General features: G+C 37.6%; 1 protein-coding gene across 2 annotated transcripts in view; it reads left to right on the top strand.

The window, feature by feature from the left end:
- USP22 (ubiquitin specific peptidase 22) overlaps nt 1-12,582 on the top strand; it is a 98,368-nt gene that overhangs the window by 35,398 nt on the left and 50,388 nt on the right. For both annotated transcript variants that reach the window (XM_035339782.1, XM_035339781.1), the window contains exon 2: nt 2,214-2,346. In XM_035339782.1, coding sequence (XP_035195673.1) covers nt 2,214-2,346 — 133 coding nt within the window. The remainder of the gene's footprint in view (nt 1-2,213; nt 2,347-12,582) is intronic.

Here is a 12,582-nt window from a genome sequence, read left to right as displayed (position 1 = left end):
TCTTTGAACCGACTGCTGAGTTCTTCTACATTCTTATATTTCTTTTAATTTTCATTCAAATGAAAATTAATATCCCAAGAGTATTTGTCTTTTTGCCTAAAATGATCAGTTTTTACATACTTATGTCATCTGTTTACAATACATTTAATGCTAAAAGATTTATTTTTAGCTGGCTAAGTAAAATAGCTAGTTGCTCGAGTTGTTGTCATAGCAGCAATCTTAACAGATAGGCTGATCCTATTTAGCTTTTGCAGCCAAAGAGCAACCGTTAGGCAACAGTTTGACAGTTCTGCAGTATTTTTCTAAAGATGGAAATTGTGCTGGTGCTGGTGTTTTTTTTTTTTCTTTTTTTTGGGGGGGGGTACTTTAAAATATTTTTCTGTAGGTGTTTAGAGTTTGTATCAACTGGTCTATTTTCATCTAATGACTTTGGAGAACTTTGGATGCATGGCATGTGAAATTCAGGAGTGAAGTCTTAATGTGTAGAATCTTGAAATTAAATTCACATTGAAGAATATTGCAAGCTGCTTTGTTTTTTTTTTTTTTTTTTTTTTTTTTAATTTATTTTAAAATGTTTTATTTTTAAAGCCATGAATATTCTGAAAGAAAAATGCCAGACTAGAAAACAGCATTGTGCATCACTTATTCAGCACTAATTTTAAGTTGTGGCAGACTGGGCAAATACTGCTGAAGAACTTTGGGGTTTGTCTTGGATTAAATATGCTGCCTTAGTTAGTAGATCATAGCCCTTAGTATTTTAGTAAATCCTGATTTTTACTATTTTTTTAATGTGAAAGGGGAAAAACTGCTTCTACATTGAAGAGCAAAGGAATTGATGAGCAAAAGTATTTTCAAATCAGTCTATGAAATAAGATGCAATCAATGCCTCTACAAGTGGTATTTGTAGCTCTGAGCTGTTACAGAAGTCCAGTTACTCTTAAACGTGCTTGAATGTAGTTGTCTGTGAGTTAAGTGAATTTATTTGCAGTGAGGAATTCTTCCTGTCTGTATCTTCCGATCAGATGGTATTGGACTTGAAGTCTTTTTGGTGTTACTGAGCAAAAGGCTTATTTCTCATGCTCTCTGAAGTCTCTGACTAGACAGTCATTTTTCGGTGGAACTATTGAAGCACCTGAGTTGAATGCCAAGAAAAGGTTTCAGGTGTTGTTGGCTTGAAGAATCCTTTGAATATGATGAGAGTCAAAAAGTCCATTTAATCTTCTGATTGTTTTGTGCAAGCCTACTTAAAAAGTATCGTTGTCTTAGGACTGTAAACTCTTATGTCAGGTTTATGTGCGTATTTCAAATGAATGAATCATGGTAACTCATCTCATACTTTACCATTTTGCATCTCTTGGGAATAGTCAGCTCTTCACTTGCCAACCTTGAATCAAATCCAGTCTGTGAGAGTGGTAATAGCGATTTCTGTGACTCCCCACCTGGTGTGAATTTGCAGTTGCACCACTCTTTCATGGACTGGTATAAGGAAGTCTGATGAGTGAATCTGGCAGAATCTCCTGGCAGAGAAAGAAAATCATAGAATATCCTGAGTTGGAAGGGACCCACAGGGATAGAATCAAAGAATCATTAAGGTTGGAAAAGACCTCCAAGATCATCTGGTCCCATCCCTCTACCACCAATATTACCCACTAAACCATGTCTCTGGATCATCAAGTCCCACTCCTGGCTCCCCACAGGACCATCTAAAAACCAGATCCCATGTCTGAACAGCAGCATCCAAACACTTCTTGAACTCTGGCAGGTTCATGGCCATGACCACTACCCTGGGGAGCCTGTTTAGTGCCTGACCACCCTCTCAGGGAAGAACCTTTTCCCAAAGAACCCAGAGAGTGGATGGATCCAGACCTCTCCCTGGTCCCCCTATAAGCAGCAGTGCCTGCTTACCTCTGCTTGAAGGGTTCATTAAACTACAGGCTGTAAATGGTTCGGCTGTCGTCAGCTTTTAGAGGAGACCTATTCTCTGTCAAGACTTGGAAATGTCCTGGGTAAATGGAAGAGAGTTCTCTGGTAATACATCTAATTGGTGTTTTTGTCACCTGGAGGCAGAACTCTTGTTTCCCCTGCTGGCCTGCAACATTCAAAAGTCATTGGGTAAAAGAGAAAGCTCGTGGTTAAATCTACATCCCTTTACATGGACTTGGATATATATATATTTCCGTTGTTCTTATTGTGTGTATCTTTCTCTGTTTCAGGCAAAGTCGTGCATTTGTCATATGTGTGGTGCCCACCTGAATAGACTCCACTCTTGCCTCTACTGTGTCTTCTTTGGCTGTTTTACAAAGAAACATATTCACGAGCACGCGAAGACAAAGCGACACAATTTAGGTAAGCTGTCATCCTGATGTACTCATCATTGCTTTGTATTAGCCTCACCAATTCCAGGCCAGTAAGGTGGTGTAGCAAGCCCATTAGGCAGGGAGAACTTTTTGTGTGTGTGTGTGTTCTGGGTTGATTAGTGGCATTATTTTAAACCTGGTGCTTAAATTTGCACTGTATCTCCAATAACCTTTTTGTCTGTAATAAGGAAACTGAAATAAGAAGGTGTTCTGATAGGGAGCACCTTTCCCTCAACTGCTTCAGAAATATCAGTTAAATACTAAGCAGTTCTTCCCTTCTGTCAGCCTTGGTGCTATGTAATGTTCAAAGCCAAAATAATTCAGCCTTGCTTTCAGATAAGTTACTTATTTCTTATAGTTTAGAACGCTTTTTTGTTTCATCTTGATTTTTCTAATATTATAAAATTTACAAGAACAATATTCACTGTGATTCTGCCCTCCCTAGCCACTTGCAGGGAGGGTAAACATCCTTTTCTTTCCTTCTTATCTTATTAGTTGTACTTATTTACAAAAAAAAAAAGAATTCTGTTTACCATGTTTAAGGCTATGATAGCCAAACTTCATGGAACAGATCTGCATCAAAACTTTTTTTTTTTTTTTTTTTTTTTTTTTAATAACTGTAATCAGGCATTTCAAGTTGCAGTTGTGTATGTAAACCCTTCCCGTGAACAGTAGCACTAAAGAATTACAGGGATAAATGAACACCTGCTATTTCATACAAGTCCATGTATTATCCAAAGCATTTTCCTAGCCCTGTTCCCAGATCAGGTCAGCTTTGCAAATTTTCTGGTTTTTGAGGTTTGTCTTGTACTGTACTTATTTCAACATTGTGTTTGTTACCATGACATGGTGATATCCTGAACAATTAGCCCCAAATAATATTTTTTTTTAAAGTTTTTTTTTTTTTACTTTTTTTTTTTTTTTACTTCATTTGGAGGATGAAGTCATCAAGGTTGGTTACAATAGGACTAAATTGGTTCTGAATGTCATGACCATAACCTATTTGTGACAAATGTTTATTAGCTTAAGTAAGGAAAATGAGGATGGGATTTCATGTTGCTTAGCTTGCTACTTAAAGCCACAACAAAACCAGAAGCAAGCATTGGTTTGAAGGAATAAACCAGAAGAAAGCATTGGTCCGGAAAGAAGGAAGTAGGGTGCAATACAGAGAACATTTTTAATGAAATATTTATTGAGGGGGGAAATAAGATTATAAAAAATCAGAACTACAGTTGAATCCAATTTTGCTTGCTATACAACACAATTTTTCTTTGAATGAAGGAAGATACATTCTTGACAGAATGATACAGGAAAAAAGACATTCTTTCCTGGAATAAATTTTCTCGTTAGTGTTGTGGCTACCTTCTCATTTCACTTACTCTAAGTGCTAACAGAACGGTCTTTATTTTCCTTGAAGACAAAGGTGCACTAGAAAGCCATCGTGCTGTGTAATGCTGCGCTTAAGAAACCGGCATGTAGGTTTCCTGTTTATGGAAAAGATGACTTAAACCAGCAAACTGTTATACTTTCTTCCTCCATGTGTCAAGAAAGAAAAATGTAGACTTTGTAGTGGTGTAGCTTAAGTTTCTAAGCTCTCTGAAAAATAGAATACTGTAAAAATAGTACTGAATATCCACAATGCTTATGAAATTGCTGGCCTTTTAGAGAGTGGCATGGTCATAATTCTTGGTGTCAAGGTAGGCATCAATATTCAGTATAAACTGATGCACAGATAGCTGTACTGTAAATAAGAACCGTAAGAGGAAAAATGAAATGTGCTACTATGAGAAGACACCTCATAAATCAGTGAGTGCTGATGAGGCCACATCTGGAAGTGAGGTTCTAGTCCTGGGCAACATGCTCTAGGTGGCCCTGATGTCTCCCTGATGTTCTCCATGAAGGGTGGTTAGACAACCTCTGGAGGTCCCTTCCAACCTCAGCCCTTCGTTGAATTTTTTCTTTGCATGATGGCTCAGTGGCAACGTGTTGCTCACCGTAATAGAAAGGTTGAGGTTTGGAAGTGGGGCGTTGTTTGGTTTAGAAGTGCTAGAAACAGAAGTAGGCCAATGTGCTCATGTTACAGGCCAAAAAAAAAAAAGGCAACCAGAAAAGCCTATATGATACTTTAAATCACTTTTTACAAGGTATAATCTTCAAAGAGCTTGTAAGGTCAATTCTTTTGGTTAGACTGCTTGGGAATCTTTACCAATGCAGAAACAGAAATTAGTAAAACTCTAAGGATTTTCCACTAGTATTTTTTTTTTTCTGGTAAAATGTATATATGTATTAGAAAAAAACACTTTGTGCCACTTTAAGCTTATGGCCAGGCTTAGGGTTTTAAAAAAATACAGTGCTAAATTAAGACCACTAGAAGGTATTTGGCTGTTTATCTGTGGATACTGCGTAAACATTGTAATATTTTTTACCTTCAAGGTAAAGGACAGCTCTTTTAAAAGAGCCTTTTAATTGTACGTGATGTGAGCTGCTGTTTTAGCTATGTATTTGGAAAGCCTAAATTTTTCCATATTAATCTTCATGCAAGTTAGAATTTGCTGGCGTCTGCTATAGTGAAACATCTTGTGTTTCCTTGGAAGACAGGAAAAGCAGAAACTGGACAGAGGAGGTAGGTGCTTTGAGGATGCACTCTTGCTTAATTGTGTCACACCATGAAAATAACTGCAAGAGTGCTTAAGAGAATGTACTTAGCAAAAGATACACAGCCTTTAGATAAAAAGGGGCAAAGTTGACGCAGAATACTGTCTAATATTATTCCAAAAAAGTATTTGTTTGCAGTTAAATGGAAAGTACTCAGTGCTCACGCACACAACGTGAAGATAGTACAATTGACTGCTCGATTTCTGCTTTTGGAGGTTCCTTTTTATTTTTTTAATGTATGTTTTGGTGTTTAACTTCCAGCTGCATGTGAAATGAGCTGTAAAAATGTGTTGTTTTGCTAGTATTTTTGGTTGCATTTACTGCTGCAATTTTCATTGGGGAAATAACATCCTATAGGCAGAAATGGGTTAAGTGCTTAGAAATTTCAAAACGAACAGGAATTATTTTAAAACACTTGGTGACTTTTTGCTGAGCCAACATCAGTCTCCATGGAGACTAGCAGAAGTTGCACACTTAATCAGGGTTCTAAGAAATATCATAGATTTCAGCTGTAACAGCTGTCTGAGCACTGGAAGTGATGTTTTTGCAGCTAACTGCTATATGTTTTGGGAGCCTTCAGGATCGTAGTCTAGAGTGTTCTTAAAATACATCCCTTGTTATCTCTGCTTCCCCGAGCAATACAAATTAGACACTCGCATCATGACCTTACAGTGATACCTGTGCCCTTGCATCTGCTTGCCTGTTAATAATACTGTACTTACTTGAATACATTTCTTGAATTGTGGATATGGGTCCTGGGTAGGTGAAGTAAAATCCCCAGCTATATGGATTTTTTAACCTTTTTTTTAACCTTCTGCATTGCACAGGCTCACCATGGTAGGTTGATACTTCCACTAGGATGGGAATTGTTCAAGCAATATGCAATTTCTACACCAATGTGAAAACTTTTAGAAAGAGGTATATAAGAGCAACCTTTCCAGGACCTCAAAGTCTTGAGGCGACTCATTTTTTTTTCCTGTTCTGTTTCAGAGACACATTGCTGTTATGTAGTTTTTCAATTTCAGGTTTAATGTTCTCTGTGACTGAATAGTTTGTTTCCTATACATAATGTCTAAAACTTTTTAGGGAGGTTTATCATACGAGAAATCAAAATTGCTGTTTTTTTCAGAATGGAATATTTATGTGACCTTGCTTGGCAGTTTTCCCCCACATGCTTTTATTTTTATATATGAACGCACACATGCATGTGTGCAAGAAAAATAAGTGGTGTGAGGCTAAGGAAGATCCACGTTACAGATAATCTGAGTTAGATTAGTTCACTTATAACGCCAAAGCTCTGTGGACCTACTCCTTGGTAGGAGCCAACTCCTGCATTTCCATACTATGCTTGTATCTGTTTTAGAAACTCTCTTGACACATTTAGTAGTATCTTAGAAATGGCACATAATACATTGTTTAGTTGAAGCCTTGGTCTATTCTGAGGCCCTGTTAGAGATAAGTGAACTAAAAGGACAGAGGTTCATTGATTAAAAGACTGAATAAGAAAAAGTTGGAAAACTGACATACCATTTGGTGTCTAAGAAGACTGGCAAACATAGTCCTTTTCAAAATGAGTCCTCGTAGAGTGCACTCGTTATTTATTAGATCACAAACTGTTTGTTGAGGAACTGGTTCTCCTAAGTATATCCTCCAGTAAGTCTGTTTGTGGTAAGAGGAACTGGATGGGTGAGCATAGCTGTAATGCTCATAGAGTAAGGTGAGGATGTTTGTTTGTAGAATTCAGAAAATTTCCACTTTCTTTAGGAAACAACTAAAAATTTTCACCTGATTAAAATGAAACAACAAAAAACTGATTACATAAAGTTGGTCAAAGGAAAAAAAAAACTATCACTGCTGCTAATGCATAGCTGCCTCTTGAAATTTAACACGTAGAAACAGAACAATTTTATTTTAAGAGATGACAGTAAAAATATATAGTTTCCATTTGAGTTGGAAAGTATTGACAGTAATGTTAATTCTGCATGATGGCAGCAAAGTGAAGTTCTTTTGTAAACAAGTGAGACTTCCATTATACTTCTGAACACAGTTCCCATGCAGTGCATTGCAGTGCCAGAGTAGCAGTCTGGTTTTTCCTTTTGCATCCACCTCCAGAAAGGGGTAGAAAAGGTCATCTGGGCATTTTACTAGCCTCTTGATTTGACTTCAGTTCTAATGATTTGCTTTACTGTAGGTGTTGGAGCAAGAAGCCTCTTAAGGAGATGAGGACAAATGGAAAATAGGATTTAATACATTACAGTTCTATCAAAGATTGATTGTGTCTGATTAATATGTCTTTTTGATAATTGCTTACTTCCTTTCTCTTAAAACAAACAAACAAACAGAACCTAATTTGTCTAGGTCAAGTGAAGAATTTGACATTTTGTCCCCTTGGAAATCTCTACTTAAGGTAGAACTGACAGGGATTAATATATGAATTGTGTACGGGAGGCTGATGACAAATATACTGAAAGTAGTGTGTGCAGGATGCAGACTTCACTTGCAGAACCAGTCCACGTTTTCTGCTATTTGGCAGTAACTGAGGAGAAGGAGTTAGGTCTCTAGGTGGAATTTGTGGCGGTCACAAAGTTCAGAGGTATTGCTTACACTGAGGAGGGCTGGGTAGTCCCTTGATAAGAACTAAATAGCCTCATTGCCTACAGGAATAAAAATATGAAACTTAATAATAGGAAGCATGAACTCTTTGTATCTCAACATAATAATATCCTGGTGCTGTAAAGCGGGGGGTCAGTGATGGGAAGCAGAGGAGGAGGAAAGCGTTTTGGATACATTGGTCAGCCGTAGGGGGTATGAATGTGAACCTCTGTTGTTTCTCATAGCCATTAAAAATCTCCTGTTCTAGGATGCACCATGCAAAGTATTGCATTTAAAAAAGAAGAATAAATCTAATTTCCTTACATGATGCACGTTCTAACGTGGCATAAATTTTATAAACCAGACTGAAGTAGTAAGAAGGAGGCAGGCAGTTGTTAAATGCAATTTGGTATCAGAAATGACTCCTGAAGAGATCTCCGTGTTCCTGGACTAATCTTAGTCCTCAGAAAGCCACCTCCTGAATACTTGTCTGCATATTGTCAGCATCTGCTTGCCTCAGCCCCAGCTACTAACTTTTGTGCAGTTCTGGACCTTCCTGCTGCATTTATTGAAGATGGTGCTTTGAGGTAAGTCTGCATTGATCAGATGAGAATATGCAGATGAGTATAAGCAGTTTGCATTGTGTCATATGGAGCAGCACAAAACCTGGTAACTGACATCGGGATTCTGCCCCCAAATTCCAAAGGAAGATTAAATCTGCAGAATTTAACAGTTTCTCCCTTTTAAAGCTGAGTAAAATTTTGTGGGATCAAGAAAAGGTGCTTCAGCCACAAGGCTTTTTCATCCTTTTAAATTTTCAAAGGTTTGCTGCAAACAAGGGAACGGTTGAAGTTTGTAAGGTCACAGAAGGGCAGGGAAAAGACTGGAAAAAGACAAAGCATCTTGTACAATAGGAACTGCTGGGCAGCTTTAGGTATAGGCTTGCAGTGGGCTCCTCTGTTGTATCCTGTATGTATCCACACATGTGAAGGTAGTGTGCGTGTATAGGATACGTGTATTTCCTGAATGAGGTCAAGTTTGGAGTTAATATTTTTATTAACAGTAGAGCTTAGGGATATGGTTTAGTGGAGGACTTGTTAGTGTTAGGTCAGAGGTTGGATTCGGTGATCTTGGAGGTCTCTTCCAACCTAGACTATTCTGTGATTCTGTGATTTTGTTCTTAATAAACGCACAGAAATATTCTGACAGACCATGATTCCTCTAAACTAACAATTAAAAACCTTTTTGGTATCTAGATTCCATAAGGGTTACCGGGGCATCTCTCTATATGCATATATACTTGTACGTATACCTGTTGTGTAACTTGGAGGGTTAATAAGGCTGCGATTGCTGTGACAAACACAAAAGATGAGGGAAAAGAGTAAGCAGCCTTTAATGTGTCTGCTCACCTTTTCCTTGTAAAAGATCAAGTATACAAGTCAATGAATGCATCAGCTGAGTCTGCTAGGGCGTTTTGGTGTGTGTATCTTCTAATTGAGATCAGTGAGATTTTGTTACTCTTGCCTGTAAATCTTAATATCTTATCAGTTAAGAATCTTATCTGTGGTGAAGTTCCCAGGTACCAGGAAAACAGGAAGAAGGCAATCAGAAACTTACCGTGAACTTGAGACTAATATCTGAAAATGGTTTAACGATTAGCAGTTAAGGTGTGAAAGGAAGGGAGCATGAATTAGCCTAGAATATTGGCTTAGAAGAATACTGTCTTAAAAACTAGCAATTTAGTTTCTATGTTGGAGCTGAACTGAAGGTGACTTGCAAAGAACGTGCATGTGTGTTGACTTCAGGTTGGTAACATGCCAAGATTGAGTCACAGAAATTCATATCAGAATTATTTTTATTATAGGTATTATCCTAAAATAAAGGTGTGAATTTAGTACAGTAATTCACAGACCTGAATTCTGTGTTGCTGTCTGTTCTGTTATCCTTCAATGCTATGAGCTTTCCAAGGAAGATACCAAAATGTGAATCACAAATAAGTCACCTAATGAAAGATTATCATATATTATAGCAAAGCATCCCATATTTAGCTGAGCAGCATTAGTTCTCTTAACCTGGGTCTTTCAAAAACTAAAAACATACACATTTCTTACTTGGGTAAGATTAATATGCACACGTGCTCCAGGTGTGGCACGGTTACCTGCTTTTTTACATACCGTTATCTTGTTCCCACTGTCTGGTCTCAACATTTTCACAGGGACGTCAGTGGATATATTTGGCAAAGTAAAGCACTCAAGCTGAAACAAAACACTTCACATGGCTCCCAGACGGGGAGGGGTTGAAGACCTTTTGCTGCCTAAATCTATACTTTCACCTCTGAATTGTTGTCGTTTGAAATTTATTGTCACTTGCACCAGTTGATAAAGTTGCTCTCATTCTTGCATGGTTTTCTGTGATGCCCGTGTTTCTTCTGACTGATGGCTTTATTTTTAAATAAAAATCTTTTGACTTTTTCTCTGCTTTTGTTGCATCTGTTTAGATGTTTATATATGAAGGGATATGAGGAGAACTGACTTAGAATAATGGTAGCCTGTTGTCAGTGCAGAAGGTATGAAAGGCAAAGAAAAATGTTACATTGCAAGAGGCCTTTTCATTATTGAATTACTTTGCCTCTGAACCCCCAACTAAGTATTTTGTATTCCTGGGTCAAGAATGCAGAGTAATAAAATTTAATAAGATGACATGACAATTAATTTAAGCTTCTAGTTCTTCCCTATTAAAGAAAAAAAAAACAAAACACTATACTTCTACTCAATGCATATTTTAATTTTGCAGCGTAATCAATTTTGTATGAGTATTAAGATAAAAACTGAATTAAAATACACTGATAAGAGCTAATTAAATGTTTGCTTTGATTTTTGGAGGAAAAAAAAAAAAGTTAAAAAAAAAAAGTGTCTCCAAACTCATGAATTGTTTCGCGCTTGTTTTCAGAGGGGGAGTAGTAGTGTGAAGAAAAGCAGATACCTGGAAGGTAGCAGTAGTAGCCATCCTAGAGGAGCCTAGTAAAAGGGACATTCATAGTGAGGAATGTGGGCCATCGTGGCAAAGTTGGCAGTAGTTTAGTCTGAAACGTCTAGGAATTGTTTCTAGGTCAGTAGTTCCCAAACTTCTTAGGAAATTGAGGCCCGTTTTTGTTAGATTTGTGATCCCAAATGCTAATGTGAATATGAAATTTGTAACGTGCTTTTGCATACTTAACTGTTGTCGTGTTTTTTATTGAACTTTCTGGTTGGTGTTTCAATTTGGGCTAGAGTCTCAGAGCAATTTAGTTTAAAAATTCAAATTACACTAATTTGAAACTTACAGACCTTACCAGTGAAATCTCTTTTTCTAGGATCCTGAAACTGAGCAGCTGTCTTTTGTCTTTCATTAGAAATTCCTGCCCTTCCTCTGGGTTACAATCAGGCCTGTGTAACCTCCTTTTTATTGGTGCTTGAGGTAATTTGTCTGAAACCTATTGCAGTCTTTTTAATGACATTAAAAGTGTTGGCATATATACAACTGTATTGTTCACATAAGTATGCTGAAGAGAGGACGTTTTCTCAAGAGTCCTTAATCAGGCAGTGGACAATTACGGCTTTTACTAAGCCAGTGTTTCTGTTAAACTTTCCGATTCTTTACACCAGAAATTCATTCTGCTTTGAATAAGTGGCTTATGTAAGGTGATCTCTTGTTGGTTTTGGTCTTGACATTCATCACTCACACGTGTAAATCTAGAAAGCTTGGAAAAGTAAGGAAGCACAACATACGGCTACCCGTTTTGATGGTAGAGTGAACATATTAGTGCACACAAAGTGCCCATTTATCTAATATTCTAGCCTTTTTTATTTGACTGGGCTGTTTTGGGGACTTTTAAAAGTACAAAATACAGCAGGAAACATAAGATTTTATTTTTCGAATCCGATACTTGATTTTTTTTTTTTTTTTTTTGTAATTGTGCATAACTGGTGGTGCATTAGATAATGAGGTAAATATTGTTTAACTCTGTAACTGGGTAGCTTAATTGTGATTTTTTTCTAACATGGCATAGTGTTTTGTTCCTGGTCTCCACTGCAGTTAAGGTCCTCCTCCCTTTCTGTGATAACCTGTTAAAGGACTTTGCGTCTTCCAGATAGCAGGGTGAAAACCCTGGCGGCCCAGACATTACATGAGGTAATGCAAGCCATCCTTACCCTTTTCCACAAACCGATTGTGGTCCAAATACACAAAGGAAAAGGATAAGATAATGAGACACAGAAGCAAGATGACAGCTAGTAGACGTTATGCAAAATTCTTCAAAGTTATTGATCTCTTTGCTACTTAGCAGAAGTAACAAACAAATTGACATCATGATTGAAAAAGAGATATTGAATGAGGAGGAAAAAAGGACACAAAGGACTAAACGATAGGGGTAGAGGCTATGAAGGATGAATGAGATATGGTTAGAAACCTTACCAGTCTTAATTACTGAAGTTAAAGGTGGAGAACTATTCAGAGCCCACATCTGATACCGTTGCAACTTCTAATTCCACCTCTGCTGCAGCTGGTGGGTTTCTTGCTGCTCACAGTTGCTGCAGGCTGTGGTTTGACTTGGGCACGGTGTGGCTGGAGCTGGTCATGGCACCGTGAGCGTGGAAGATTTACCTTTGCTGCCTGGTAGCACGGACAGCGGAATTCCTGCCATGTGGCATGTGGTTACCCTTATTTACGACTTCAGAGTAATTCGGTGCTGTTTCTTGCAGGCCACCTAATGTGGTAATCATTTCCATTGTTTAAAACAAGTTCCCACTGTAGTGACATTATTTTCATAGTATTATGTATCCAGAAATAAAAGGAATTTAGAAATAAAATAAATGGGGGATATACTCCAAAGGGAAGATGGTGATGTGCTTCTCAACTGTCTGGTAGATGCAGATTGTATTTTATCATTACTATTTTATTTTCTGTTTTTCTTTTTGGCTTTTGTCTGTTTTCAATGTGC

This window comes from Oxyura jamaicensis, chromosome 14 (assembly GCF_011077185.1).
Source record: "Oxyura jamaicensis isolate SHBP4307 breed ruddy duck chromosome 14, BPBGC_Ojam_1.0, whole genome shotgun sequence".
Taxonomy (NCBI): Eukaryota; Metazoa; Chordata; class Aves; order Anseriformes; family Anatidae; genus Oxyura; species Oxyura jamaicensis.
Note: the sequence above shows the minus strand (reverse complement) of the source record. Positions and strands in the feature narration are given on the sequence as shown.